General features: G+C 46.3%; 1 protein-coding gene across 8 annotated transcripts in view; it reads right to left on the bottom strand.

The window, feature by feature from the left end:
- PLA2G6 (phospholipase A2 group VI) overlaps positions 1–14,295 on the bottom strand; it is a 593,695-nt gene that overhangs the window by 21,062 nt on the left and 558,338 nt on the right. For 7 of the 8 annotated variants that reach the window (XM_078683792.1, XM_078683798.1, XM_078683782.1 and 4 more), the window contains 2 exons: positions 10,933–11,100; positions 10,238–10,311 (listed from right to left, as the gene is read on the bottom strand). In XM_078683792.1, coding sequence (XP_078539918.1) covers positions 10,238–10,311; positions 10,933–11,100 — 242 coding nt within the window. The remainder of the gene's footprint in view (positions 1–10,237; positions 10,312–10,932; positions 11,101–14,295) is intronic. The other variant, XM_078683809.1, reaches the window with a different exon arrangement.

The raw sequence follows: 14,295 nt of genomic DNA, 5'->3' as shown, positions 1-14,295 counted from the left end.
GAAACCAAACTGGGTCTCGTGCAGGAGGGTAGCCTCTTCCACGAAATCCATCAATTGGGTATTAACCCTTTTCTCCGCCACCTTAGCCATATAGGGTAAGAGGGAAATTGGCCGGAGGTTCTCCAGTTTATCGAAGCTGATGTTAGGCTTCTTTTGGAGAGGAAGCACCACCGCCTGTTTCCAGTCTCTGGGCACAGAGACCTGGAGAGACCTGAATCTGTAGCACCTGGAGAGCTGAACGCTAAAAGAAGAAAGCTAACACTCTCTGTCAAGCTGCTGTGGGTGAAAATTGGTCAGGGACTATAAAACTGGGTCATTTACCTGCACTGCACCGCACAATAAGTGTCTTAACAAGATGCATAGAGGGGCCTCATTCAAACATTGGCTCAGGTTTAAATAAAAAGGGGAGCTCAGTTTTAAATTGCCGACCACCGCTGAGAGTCAGCTTTGGAGCTTACCTGCTAGGGCACCTTGGGGAAAGCAGCCGCCACCGCCGAGAGTCACCGGGAGCCATATTACTGCGGACGGACGCCAGAGGGGAGGAGGACTACACCTCCCTGCGTCCCTAGCGCCGCGCACGGCCAATCAGAGCGCCAGGAGGCGGGTAAAAGGACGCTTGGGCTCCCGCGGCACGGGAGCTCAGTTTTAAATTGCTGACCACCGCTGAGAGTCAGCTTTGGAGCGCACCTGCTGGGGCACCTTGGGGAAAGCAGCCTCCACCGCCGAGAGTCACCGGAGGCCATATTACTGCGGACGGACGCTGGAGGGGAGGAGGACTACACCTCCCAGCGTCCCTAGCGCTGCGCACGCCGCGCACGGCCAATCAAAACGCCAGGAGGCGGGTAAAAGGAAGCTTGGGCTCCCGCGTCGCGGGACGCGCGGATTGCGCCGGGAGAAGCCCGGGACAAGGGCGGGGCCGTCTGCGGCCGAAGGAGGCTGAGCGGAGCCCCCCCCATTTGGCTCTCTGTACTGGGGGTGAAGGTTTACGAAAGAGGAAGGTAATGTGTGAACTCCACAAACTCTTGTTTATAAGCGCATTGTTCCCAGAGTCCTAACTAACTTACCACACTCCAAGAAGCCAAGTGATCTCACTGTAAAATATGAGTAAGCGGAGAGAGGTAGTCGGAACCTTGGATGATTTCTTTATAAGGGCCGAATCAGTACTTATACACGAGATACAGGCAACTGAGAGAAGATTGTCCTTGGATCCTGTCTCGCATCAATTGCGTTTGTCACTTGGGGGTACTGTTGATCCAACTCCATCCGACATTCTGAGGTTGTCCCCTGTGCCATTAAGTCCGGGCATAGTAAATACACACACACCACCCTTATCCCCCTCTGTTATCCAGAATCTAAGTACCCCTGCTAGTAACACACGTGGGAACTCCAGTAAGACAGTCAGAGGTCGAACACTAGCTACCTCAACAATTAGGGGAAAGAAAAATGCAGTGAAAACAACTCAGTCTAAACCCAAGCAGAAAGTAAGAAATACTAATACAGGAGCCTCATGTGGTAGCGGTGCGACAGTTGAAGTCCTGATGACAAATTCAATTGCCACACAGACTGATGATACCCTGGTAAATGGACGCAATGCAGTAGACATGGGCATAGTAATTCTGGACACTTTGATGGAAGGATTTGAGTCAAGACTGGATGACCCAATGGAGATTTTGGTAAAAAAACTTGACATATTATGGGAGAAAATGCCTAGAACAGATTCAGTGGCAGCCAATACAAATGGGGGCGGGGGTGGGGGAACTATTTTGAACTCAGTTCCGAATGGTCAAATTAACTGTAATGGTGTATTACAACCCCCTGGTGCAGCTGACCCTATGGTAGCCCCCCAAGTTGATCCATGTGTATCCCGTGGGAACAACGGGGTATCCGCCTCAAAAATTGATGTCCCCATTAATAGAGGCAGCAGGACGACATTAGGAATGGATGGTACAGGAAACCAGAAGGTGGGCATAAACCAAGATAGGTTGTCTAATCAGGGTCCAGTGCTAGTTACTCGAACCAATGATACGAAGATAGGCATTAGTAAGTTTGGTACAAATCTTAATCCAGACGTTCTACATCTCCCACCAGCCTCTGCCCCTTATGTGCTCGTCCTAACTGGTGTTCCCACGCTTGGTGTGGGTCAGAGATAGACTTGGTCTGATCTCCAAAATAAATCGGTATATTGGCTCCACAAACAAGAATTTTGATCCGCGCATGATGGAGGAAATAATCATGGCCAGGAGAGTGGGGTGGGTCGGACCATCAAATAAGTGTATAGATGGGGATTGCATTGTTTTAAACTTTAGCAGACCCCAGCTTGTTCGACGGTTATTATCTATCTGAGAACAATCATTTGCCCCCTCAACTAACATCAGCACACTCACTCTAGGCTATTTTCATAAGCCACCCATAATCCCAAATAGGAGCATCGAAACAGTTGTGCCTCAATTGAATAGATATCACACACTCTCTAGTTTGGACACACAGGATTGACCACTAGACATGGTATCTAACACGCAAGGCCCTGATAGGCTAATCCTAAATGTACCGCCTAGATCTAATGGCTCTCCAGAGAGGATAACCACATCTAGAAGCGGCAATGGAGCAACCTTGAGTATTATAAGCTGGAATGTGGCAGGACTACGTTCCAGACTTGATAATCAAGATTGGCTAAAAACATGATCAGGGAGCATGACATTGTCATGTTCCAGGAAACCTGGGCCACAGAAGAGTTATACATCGAGGGGTTCCATTGTTTTAGCGCGACAGCCCAAACATCTAAGATGGGGAGACCATCAGGAGGACTGTTCGTAGGGATTAATGTGGCTGCTGGGGGGAAGTTTTAAGGCAATCTCATCTCGTAGCCCAGATTTCCAGATAGTGCTTTGCAAAAGAGGGCTCCATTTTCATCTGGTAAACTTTTATAATAATAACTTTCATTCAGTTCCAAACAAGAGTTTTATTAAGCTCTTTGATTTTATTTCAGATCTGGATACCCAGTCTAATAATGGGGACCCCTTAGGTATTCTACTGGGGGTGACTTTAATGCCAAAATTCCTGACACACAATCTGAAAGAGGGCTGGTCTATTGTGGTCAATCTACACGCAGAGGCAGAGAACTTGGCCGGTTTATAAGATCTTATAATCTGGCCAATGTTATGGACCTAGTAGCAGGGTCAACATTGATTAACCATCCAACTTATAGGGGTAGGGGCTGTAGCTCCATAATAGATTTTATTTTCATATGTCCTTTGATAGAAAAACAGTTTGTGTCAGCTGAAGTTATTCCTTCCAACTTTGGAGACCACAATCCCGTTAAAATATCGATGAACACCACCCCAAGGCCAATTTACCAGACAGAATGTGGGGCTACGAATTCGACGTTGTCAACTGACAAAATAAGATTACATTGGAAGGGGGTGGACAGCTCCGAAATATTTAGGAAATTGGCAAAGGACAAAATGCACCTTATTGACTCCTGTCTTTCAATGCAATCTCCATCTGTAATGATAATTCAGGATTTCGGTAAATTGTGCCAAACGATTAAAACCCTTCTTTCCAGACCCACTTTTCAAACGTGCAAAGAACCCCCAAATGGTTTACTCATGAATGCACACAAGCAAATAGGAGTTTACGCAAGGCACTCTCAGCTACTCCAAGGTGTACAACAGCAGTTAAACTGGCCAGAAAGAAGTATAATGAGGCGATTGGAGACAGGAAGAAGGATCTCCTGAGCGAACGCTGGGAAAAACTCTCCGATGTTGCCAATCAAAAAAAGGTAATATCTTTTGGGCAGCAGTAAGGGATCTTCGATCCATGGGCCAGATATCTAGCCCGAGTAGCTGCAATGTCTCTAGTGATGCATGGGTTGAACATTTCTCAGACATTTATGCCACACCGTTACCAAGTGAGGCAACCCTTGCCCCAGGTAGCCCTGTACCTATAGAAATAAGTATTTTAGAAGTTGTGGAAGCTATCAATCAGAGCTTAGGCAATAAAGTGCCAGGGCCAGATGGGCTCCCGATTGATCTAATCAAGTGGAATCCAGATTTTTGGGCCCCTTTGCTTTTGAATGTTTTTAATAATCGGCAAAGTTACCCCACACTTGGGCCAGGAGTATAATATTCCTGATTTTTAAAAAGGGAGATAGATCCCTCCCATGTAATTATAGACCTATTTCCCAAATAGACAATACCCTCAAAATCCTAGGAAGAGTCCTGTACAACAACATTTTGGCATGGACAAAAGCGAATGCCATCTTAGATCCATGCCAGCTGGGCTTTAGGGGTAAAATTGGAACAATCGAACAATGTCTCAACCTAAATCTAATTGTTGGGAAATATACCATAGCACGGAGGTCTCCCATTTATATGACTTTTATGGATTTGTCCACAGCTTTTGACCTAGTGAATAGATCAAAGCTGTGGACAATCCTTCTGGCAGGAGGGTTGGACGAGCCATTAGTAAATCTTTTAGCATATTTACATAAAGACCTTCAGGCCCAAGTAAGGCTTGGTATGGGAGGTGAGGTTTCGGGGGCTATTGGTTTAGGCAGGGGGGTCAGACAAGGTTGTGTCTTGGCCCCCCTGCTTTTCATCATATATATCAACGGGCTGAACAGCTCTTTGAAAATGGCCACTCAAGACGTCCCATACATAAATGAGAAGCCCATCCCTGTGCTCCTTTACGTAGATAATGCAGTCCTTATAGACCGCACCCCAAACTCTCTGCGTCTCCTGGTCCAACATTTTAATAAATATATGAAAGAGTGGGATTTGCGGGTACATTTTAAGAAATCTTTTTTAATGTGCAGTGGGCCAGGAAAGCGTGAGATAGGCTCTATCACATTAGATAGCCAAAAATGGACCTCTGGAAGATCCTTTCTTTATTTAGGGTTGGCCTTTGCTGCGAACGGCTCCTGGAGTGAGCATTTAGCTCACGCCAGGAGCAAGTTCTCAAAGGCCATCAACTCGATTTTGAGCCTGCCCCGTCCTAAGCCTACTGGGGCTCTTTTAGCAGTTCAGAAAATGTATAAACTTCAGTGCACTCCGGTGGCAACATATGGTGCCGAGATTTGGGGAACAGTTAAACCTTTAGGCATTCAACAAGAAGAAAATAGATTTTGTAGGAAACTGCTGAGCACCCCAATCTCAACCCCTCAATATATATGTCATAAGGAGCTCAATATTCATTTTATAACTTATTTTATTCGTGCCCGACCTGCACTTTTCTGGGTATCAGTGTGGAAGAATGAAGCGGCATCCCTGACACAGCAGATTATTATTGATTGTTTACACTGTGACAAAGGTTTGGAAATTCCATGGCTAAGAGGCGTGCTTCAAAGTTTGGGCAGTGTTAAAAGAGAGTATCTCTTCCTAGACCCCATATCAGCAGAATCAGTCCCAAAAAAGGAATTGCGGGACGCTTTATATTCCCTTTATAAAAGCAAGCGGGATGTTGTGGAGTCAGGGAAAACAATTGTGCGCAACAATATGGTTATCGAACAGTATTGTCATCCGCTTCATATGTATTTGACTTTAGCCATGAGCCGCTGGGAAAGGAGCCTATTGTTCAGAATAAGAGCAGGCACAATTAGATTTGCACTTTGTTTTCCATTGGGCTATAGCCCAAATTTTAACCAACATTTGTGCCCCTGTGATGCGAGGAGTAAGCAATCTATTATGCACTTTATATTCTTCTGCAAATATTATTTTACATATTCTAAGCAGTTTCTTTATGCATATTTTAAAAAGAGAAGACCAATTACCCGGGATTTAGTATATCAGTGTATACTAGCGTTAGATGATGTTGAACTGATTTTCCGCACTAGCACTTGCCTTAAAACTGCGATTAGAGCACGTAGGTCTATGATGGATCCTTGACCATATGTGACATAATTTGAGAATTGTTTTAACCATTTTATGTAAAAATTATGGCTTGTTTTTTGCACTATGCATTCTGGATATATGAATATGAATTTTAATTCTTGTATGAATTGTTGTGATGTATTTATGGTTTCGTGCTTTTATGGGCACTATTGTATCCGAATAAAGTTGAACTGAACTGAACTGAAACATTGGAGAAGAGGAAGAGACTGGTGCACCTCCAGTTCAGCCCTCTGTCCCCACACCTATCTCGGGTGGTAAAGAGAAGCAAGTGGGGCCCACTTATGGAGAGCTCTGGATGGAGGAGCTACGGCAGATCAGAGCGCAGGTAAATAGTAAAAGTCTTTGGCCATGGGTGTATACAAAAATAATAAGTGTACGCAACTCACTGACATCACAGTGAGAGTGCCATGGTCTGTTAGAAGCCCATGCAGGCTGTCAAGCACTTACGAGGTAGAGAGTTGTGGGCGGTTGGCCTAAGAACAAACCTCAAAGAGAGTCCTAAGAGTCATTTAGGGGTAGCAGCTCCCATCTCTTGCTTGCCCCTTGTGACTTCTGGCCCTTCTTTTGCAGGCCCTGGCCTCACAGGTGGCAAAATGAGTGCCTGGAACATAGTGGCAGCTTGTCCTTATGGATGCCGGTTGGGACTACTTCTCCTTGTTTTCTGTCATTTTTTATTACACTGATAGTGAATAGTATTACATTATTTACTATGAGTGTAATAAAAATGGATTACAATTAGCTGGAATATGACCTTCTCTTGCAGTTGAAGCAAGTAAAAACATTTTTTTAAATGTATGTTGTGTGTGCTTCTGGGTGAGTTCCATTTGATTAAATCTATTGGTAACCCATCTGAGCCCGGGGCCGTGTTCCCAATACTCTGCTGAATGGCTTCCTCTACTTCGGAGAGTGTTATCTGGATGCCAGCAGTTGGGCCAAATTCATACTGGTCCGTTTCCAATGAATGGGTGGCATAGATATTGGAAACATGATTTTCCCAAGAATCACTGGATATGGTGCAGGTAATAGGGGTTAGTATCTGTTCTGTAGATTGGAGATCCCTTACAGCAGACCAAAACAAGTTACCCTTTTTAATTGCGGCTGCCTGGGATAGGGTTTCCCAACGATCATTAAGGAGCACACCCTTCCTGTTACTAACCGCTGCATTATAATTCTGCCTTGCCTATTTCACATCTGAGGCACACCTACGTTTGGATGAGAGGGTCTTGCCTAGGTTCCTATTCGCCAGACATGAGTTAATAAAGGGCAGGTTATCCTTCACTGGTAGCTTAAACAGTTCATTGCTATCAACACCCCTCCATATTAGTCTTAAATTATCAGTAGTTGGCGTTAGGTCTTCAGCCTCGCATTTAATTGGAAATGCGGGACGAGGTGCCGACTTCAGTGCTAATTTGATGGGGTTATGATCCCCATGGACTGTGGCGATAACCTCTGCGCCTATTAGCTGATCCACGAACACAGACAAAATAAAAACAAAATCTATTGTGAAGGATTGACCCCTACCTCTAAATGTCGGAGGTTGATAGTTAATGGCATATACTGGACCCATCTGGTCCATGATGTTAACCAAATCATGTGACTTTAAAAACACAGCAAACTCTGTTTCTGCACCATGGTGTGTGTCAGTAAGTTTTGCGTTAAAATCACCCTATAAAATAATCTCAATAGTATCGCCTGAGTGTTTCTGACAATCTAAATTAGATATAAATTCAAAAAGCGCAATAAAATTTCTATTAGGAACATATTGGAAATCATTATTATAAAAATTCACCAAATACAAAGAGACTCTTCTTTTATAAAGTACAACCTGATAATTCGAACTATTGGTCGGTAGGACCTTGAGGCTCCCTCCAGCTGCTACATTAAGCCCAATGAGAAGTCCCCCGATGGGCGGCCCGGTTAATGGTGGGATACCGCTACACTAACGCAATGGAACCCCTCAATATGCAAATCATGGGTGGCCCATGTCTCCTGGAACATAACTACATCCTGTTCCTTAACTAGGCGCAACCAGTCCTGGTCACCAAGCTTAGACTGCAGCCCTGCTATGTTCCAACTTAGGATATTCAAGTCTGCTCCAATGCTACTTTTGATTGGGGGTGGCTTATCATTGGCATTATAGGTTGATACCATAGTAGCTGGAGAAGCCGCCTTAATTCGGAGTGGCTTATCATTTCCATTAAGAGTTGGTACTAGGGTAGCGGGAAGATCCACCAAATAGGACAGATGGTACTGTTGGTCTGTTACTAATGGTGGTTGTCAATCCTGAGTGTCTAAACTGAAGAGTGCATTAAACCTGTTAGTTAACAAAGGGGGGACGTGGGTCTCTCTAGCAGGTTTGAAAGGTGGCCTATAGAAATAGCCTAGGGGGAACGCACTAATACATGTATTTTGTGCGAAGTGATACTCAAAAACATTCAGTAAATGGGGAACCATGTGAGGTCTGCGAAAGTTCAAAACAATGCAGTCACCGTTTATATTCTTGGCAGAGTGACCAACCCACGCTACTCTTCTAGCCATGATAATGTCATTCACATTAGAGGGATGAAAACCCTTGTATTTACAAAGCCAGTCTACAAACTTATTACGCAGGTCTACCCAAGATCCTCCGCTAAGTTGGGAACCCCAGCCAACACCAACACATAGGGACAGGAAGCAGGGGGCAAGCTTAACACATTAGTATTTGGCCTCGTACGGGCCTTCCCAAGGCTGCTGGAAGCATCCTTTCTAACACTCGGGTCACTTGCTGTGGCACTAATCAGAGGCTGGGTAAGATTACTGCTTCCTGGGACAATAGCTGTATTAAATTGAAGAGCGTCCTGTCTTCCCCTCCGTTCTCTAATAATTTGTGGACCTGAAGATGCATTTGAGTTACTACGGTGTATAACATCTATGTTCGGGACAAGACTGGATTGTGGTTCATGCCCAAATGTGCCACCCCCGCCATCGTTTTGAACGAAGTCCACCTTCGTCCCCCTCAGGTTAGCCAATTCAGAATCCAAATGCTCCAATTTCCGCCAAAGTGCATCAAAGTTCATTTTGATTGAGTCCTTTAAATTTGTCAATACATTTCCAATAGTTTCTGCTGCACCAACAGCAGCTCCCATAGTGGCTATGTAAAGGTCATTGCGAGCTTGATTTGAGACAACATCAGTCTGTGTGCCCACTGAGGCAGTAAGAATCGCCACCTGATTTGATGCGTTATTAACAGGTTGGTGGTCTTTGGTGAGTTTGGCCTTAGTCTTTTTTTTTTTTACAATTTTGGCGGTTTGTGGTTTTACTTTAGATAGGCGAGATTGTAAAGATAAAGGGTCGAGGGACAAGCGACGCCTCTGTAAGTTCAATTTTATGAGTTAGCAGGGACTCAGCGCTCACAAGAAAAACATCTAGTGTCCCAGCTGCTCCCCTGCGTTTGCTCATTTTCCGACAAACCTGAACAGTCCAATTATGAAACTGCGAGGTAGTGCCCTCTCAAGTAAGATATAACATTTGTATTAACAATACTTGAAACTTACAGTGTGGATGCTTCCTCAGATAGCAGATGTCAGAGGGGTGGCCCAGCTCAGCCTCTTCCGGCCCCTGACGGGCACAGACGGGCCCGCCCTTGGTCCGGGCTTCATCCGGGCTACGTCCCGCGCGCGGCCCGTGTTGCGGTAGGAGAGGCTGCGCTATGAGCGCTTTGGCCCCGCCTCCCCCTCACTCACGGCAGATGCGGGGAACAGCAGGAGGTGGGGTGCACTCTGGGGTTTTCAGTCCCCAGAGTGTGATTAGCAGCGTAAGCTGTTCTGCAGGAAGGACGTTGCCCCTGGGACCCTTGTCCCACCAGGGGATTTCAGCACAAAGGTATGGAGGTGTGGAGGGCAGCGAGAAAACAAGCAGCACCAGGCGGCAAACAGAGAGACTTGGGCTAGTAGAAGGCTACAACTCTACCTTATAACTTCTGTGTACTAACTCAGGCAGCACTCGAGGGTGCTGTGTGGATGTAGTCCCACTCATGAGTGATTAATAAACTTGTTCTTTGAATTCCAGCTTCAGTGCCAATCTCTATTTTGTTGGTCTATTTCCACACAGGTGCCTCAAGGGAGTCTTGTATTCTTGTATGTGCAAGCACATCAGGATAGTTGTCACTCAAGGAGCAAGAATCCAGAGAATTCTCTTAACCTACCTTATAAGGTGTCAGGACAGAGACGTACTTAATCAATGCGATACCAATTAATCAGGCTTGTATTGATTGGTGGGGCTGACTTTTGGTACAAGGACAAAGGCTGATGATGGAATGGGGTCTTCAAGTTAAGACATTAAGAAACCGAGCTCCTGCTCTCCAGTCTTACCTGAAATAGGAGGCGTCCATCATCTCACACCATGCACGAGCTCTTTCCACTGAAGGTCCATCAGCATCTGTGCACTGTAAGGAAAATCACATCTATCAGCAGCTGTATTCTTGAACCACTTCCTCTCCCTTGGATACTTACTCTACCATGAAGGTTTCCCCTCTTCCTATCCCCTTAAGGTTTTCACTTGATTTCCTCTACCCCTCTGTTATCACTGCCTCTCCCTTGCACCACTTCAATATCCTTTACTACCTATCTCTTTATCTCCCTTATTTCCTCTCACGTCTCCCTTTCTCTTCTCCACTTTGACCCAATTTCCTTTCTCTACGCAGCTTCTTTACATGATTTTCTCTCTCTCTTTCTTATCTTCACCATCTAATTTCCTTGTCCTCCTCCTTTCCGCTCTACCCCACCTTCCTCTAATTCCATGTGCTCTCCTCTTATTCCCCGAATTATCCTTCCACCCTTCTTTCGATTTCCTTTCTTCTGTCTGTCCTCCTCCCAATTTACCCCTACACATTTCCCTAAATTTGCACTCACCTCCTCTCCCTCCATTTTATCCTCATTCACACAATTCCTGTGATTTCCTCTTTATTCCCTAAATTGTAAACCCATTTGCCTTCCTTTGTAAGAAATGCCTACCCTTTCCTTAACTCCACTCACCAATCTGCCCTGGCATTCTCCTGTATACTCACACAGTCCACCACCATCTTGCCCAGTTCCCGGGCTCCAAACACTGTCTTAGCCAACTCCCAGGGGTTTGAAGGGCGAAAGACATCCACAGAGTTGACTTGAACCTGAGGGGGCTTTCCCGTGCCTAGGGAGACCACAACGCCCAGGGGTTTCACTTCCGCACCACATCCCTGCAGGATTGGAGGAAAGGTGGTGAGAGTGGACTCACTGACTTCTCAAACAAACAGATCCAACATACAATGACCTCAAGAGCTAGTTACATATTTATATTGTAGGAAAGTGCCCCTTTTTCACATGGTCACCCCCACTTTCTGCTTGGTATTTGATGCAATTTTGACTGAAGGGCACTGGGTTCCTGCTATCCAGGTCCCAAATGCCAGTGCTCTTTCCATAGTACAAGGTAGCTGTTCAATTGTTCCACAATTGACAATACCTTTGTGAGAAGTTAGCCTGGCACATGATGTCCACTAGTTCTAGTGGGCACCTTGCACCAGTCTAATTGACCCTTATTGATGCTGGTTGTAAAGTCAACCTTATAGAAAGCTATCCTAGTGGTAGCATGAACCAGCAGTCTTCAGGCTAAGACTTCAGTAGGCGAGTTAAGGAAGTTGTTTTACCAATTATAATCCCTTGAGTACCAAATGAAAGGACACCACACATACCTATCAAATATATATGTATTTAATCTATGTAATGTAATGTAATGTAATGTAATGAATATGCTACTTACCAGTATGCATCTGTTCTTGGCATGTAGGGCTGCTGACATTCCTATCTATAGCATAGATCGCCGCCTAGTGTTGGGTCCGGATGATTGCACATTGTTGTCCTGGAAGAGTCTTCGAAGTATCACGAGATAGGTGGCTCCTCCCCTGGACTACAGTGCGCATGGGCATCGACTCCATCCTCAGATTGTTTTTAGCCATTGTGGCAAAGATGGAGGGTAACAGTGTAAGCGATGGCCATGCTAAGAGTAAGTGTAAAAAGTCTGCAGCCGCTACAGGCGGAGGAGGGCGGGCGATATGAATGTCAGCAGCCCTACATGCCAAGAACAGATGCATACTGGTAAGTAGCATATTCAGTTCGAGGCATGTGGGCTGCTGAATTCATATCTATAGCATAGAATACATAGCAGTCCCTCCATTAACGGCGGCCGCCTGTGCCAGCTGCAGAAGTCTGACAAAGTAAGTTTTAAGAACAGCCTGCCCTACAGCTGCCTGCTGCTTGGAGTACACATCTACACAGTAATGTTTAGTAAATGTATGTGGTGTAGACCATGTGGCTGCTCTACAAATATCTTCCAAAGGGATATTACCAAGGAAAGCCATGGAGGCCCCCAACTTGCGGGTGGAGTGGGCTCTGGGGGGGACCGTTAAAGTGCGCTTAGCCTTGTGATAGCAAATTTGAATACACTTAACGATCCACCTGGCTATACCTGCTTTGGAAATGGGGTTGCCTTTGTGCTGGGCTGAAAAGGCAACAAAGAGTTGTTGCGTCTTCCTAAATTCTTTGGTCCTATCGATGTAGTACATCAAAGCTCGTTTGACATCAAGAGTGTGCAGCATTCTTTCGGCCACTGTCTCTGGGTTTTGAAAGAACGCGGGCAGTTCAATGGTCTGATTGACATGGAACTGCGAAACCACTTTAGGAAGAAATTTAGGGTTAGTGCACAGCACCACCCTGTTAGAGTGAATTTGAATGAATGGCTCTTGTACAGTGAGCGCCTGCAGCTCACTAACACGTCGTAGAGACGTAATGGCAATGAGAAAAGCCACTTTCCACGTTAAGAACTGAATCTCACATGAATGTAGAGGCTCAAAAGGTGGGCCCATCAACCTGGTGAGGACCACGTTGAAATTCCATACAGGAGCTGGCGGGGTCCTGGGAGGGATGACCCGCTTTAGTCCTTCCAGGAAGGCTTTAATGGCAGGCACTCTGAAAACGGAGAGATGCTGCCTGTTTTGGAGATAAGCCGCTATGGCGGATAAGTGTATCCGAATGGAAGCATATGCAAGATTGCATTTGTAAAGATGTAACAAATAACATATGATGTTGGGAATGGATGCATCTAGCGGGTTGATGTGGTGTTCAGTACAGTAAATGACAAACCGCTTCCATTTCGCTGCATAGCAGGCTCTAGTGGTGGGCTTTCTCGCCTCCCGAATGATATCCATGCATTCTGGAGGCAAGTCAAGGTAGCCAAACTCTAAGACCTCAGGAGCCAGATCGCCAGATTGAGCTGTTGCGGATCTGGATGCTGAATGTCGCCATGGTTCTGCATCAAAAGCCTGGGTGTGAGGTGCAGCCGTTGATGCGGTACCACGGAGAGTTCTAGAAACGTGGTGTACCATGGCTGGCGTGCCCACGTTGGAGCAACCAGGACGAGTGTCATCGAGTGTTGCTTTAGCTTTCTTGCCACCAGCGGTATGAGAGGCGCTGGGGGAAAAGCGTACGCAAATCTGCCTGACCAGTTCATCCATATCGCATTGCCCTGCGACTGTGGGTGAGGGAACCTGGTGGCAAAGCTTTGGCATTTTGCATTTTCCCTTGTGGCAAATAGGTCTATCTCCGGATGACCCCACTGCTGGAAGTACGGGCGGAGTACTGATGGATGTATCTCCCACTCGTGCATTTGGTGGCTGTACCTGCTGAGCAGGTCCGCCATCTGATTGTCCTTGCCAGGGAGGTGTTCCGCCATGAGGAAGATGTTCCTCTGAATGGCCCACTTCCACATGCTCTGAGCCAGATGAGACAACTGTGGAGAGTGTGTACCTCCCTGCTTCTGGATGTAGTACATGGCCGTCATGTTGTCCGTCCGGATCAACACGACCTTGTTGCACAGATGTACTTAGAAAGCCTTCAGTGCCATGAAGATTGCCATCAGTTCTAGGTAGTTGATGTGCATCTTCCTTTGCTGCGTCGTCCATAGTCCCTGCACCGTGTAGTGGAGTACATGAGCTTCCCATCCCAGGAGAGATGCGTCCATCGTCAGGATAATTTGTGGCACAGGCTCCTGGAACGGTCGGCCCTTGCAAAGGTTGTGTGGATTCCACCAATGCAGAGAGTTGTATGCCCGACCGGTCACCAACACTAGGTCGTTCAACTGACCCTGAGCCTGAGTCCACTGATGCGCCAAGCATTCTTGGAGCGGACGCATATGTAACCGCGCGTGCGGGACTATGAAGATGCAGGAGGCCATCATGCCTATCAACTGCATGAACACTCTCGCTGGAAGTGAGTGTTGCGGTCTGAACTTTTGGATTAGCGACTGGATGCTGCCGATCCTCACTGAATTTGGCTGAGCCGTGGCCGCCAGAGTATCTATCGTTGCACCCAGATACTGCCGCACATGGGCTGGCTGAAGG

This window comes from Lissotriton helveticus, chromosome 1_1 (assembly GCF_964261635.1).
Source record: "Lissotriton helveticus chromosome 1_1, aLisHel1.1, whole genome shotgun sequence".
Lineage (NCBI taxonomy): Eukaryota > Metazoa > Chordata > Amphibia > Caudata > Salamandridae > Lissotriton > Lissotriton helveticus.
This window is presented reverse-complemented; position numbering and strand designations above follow the sequence as displayed.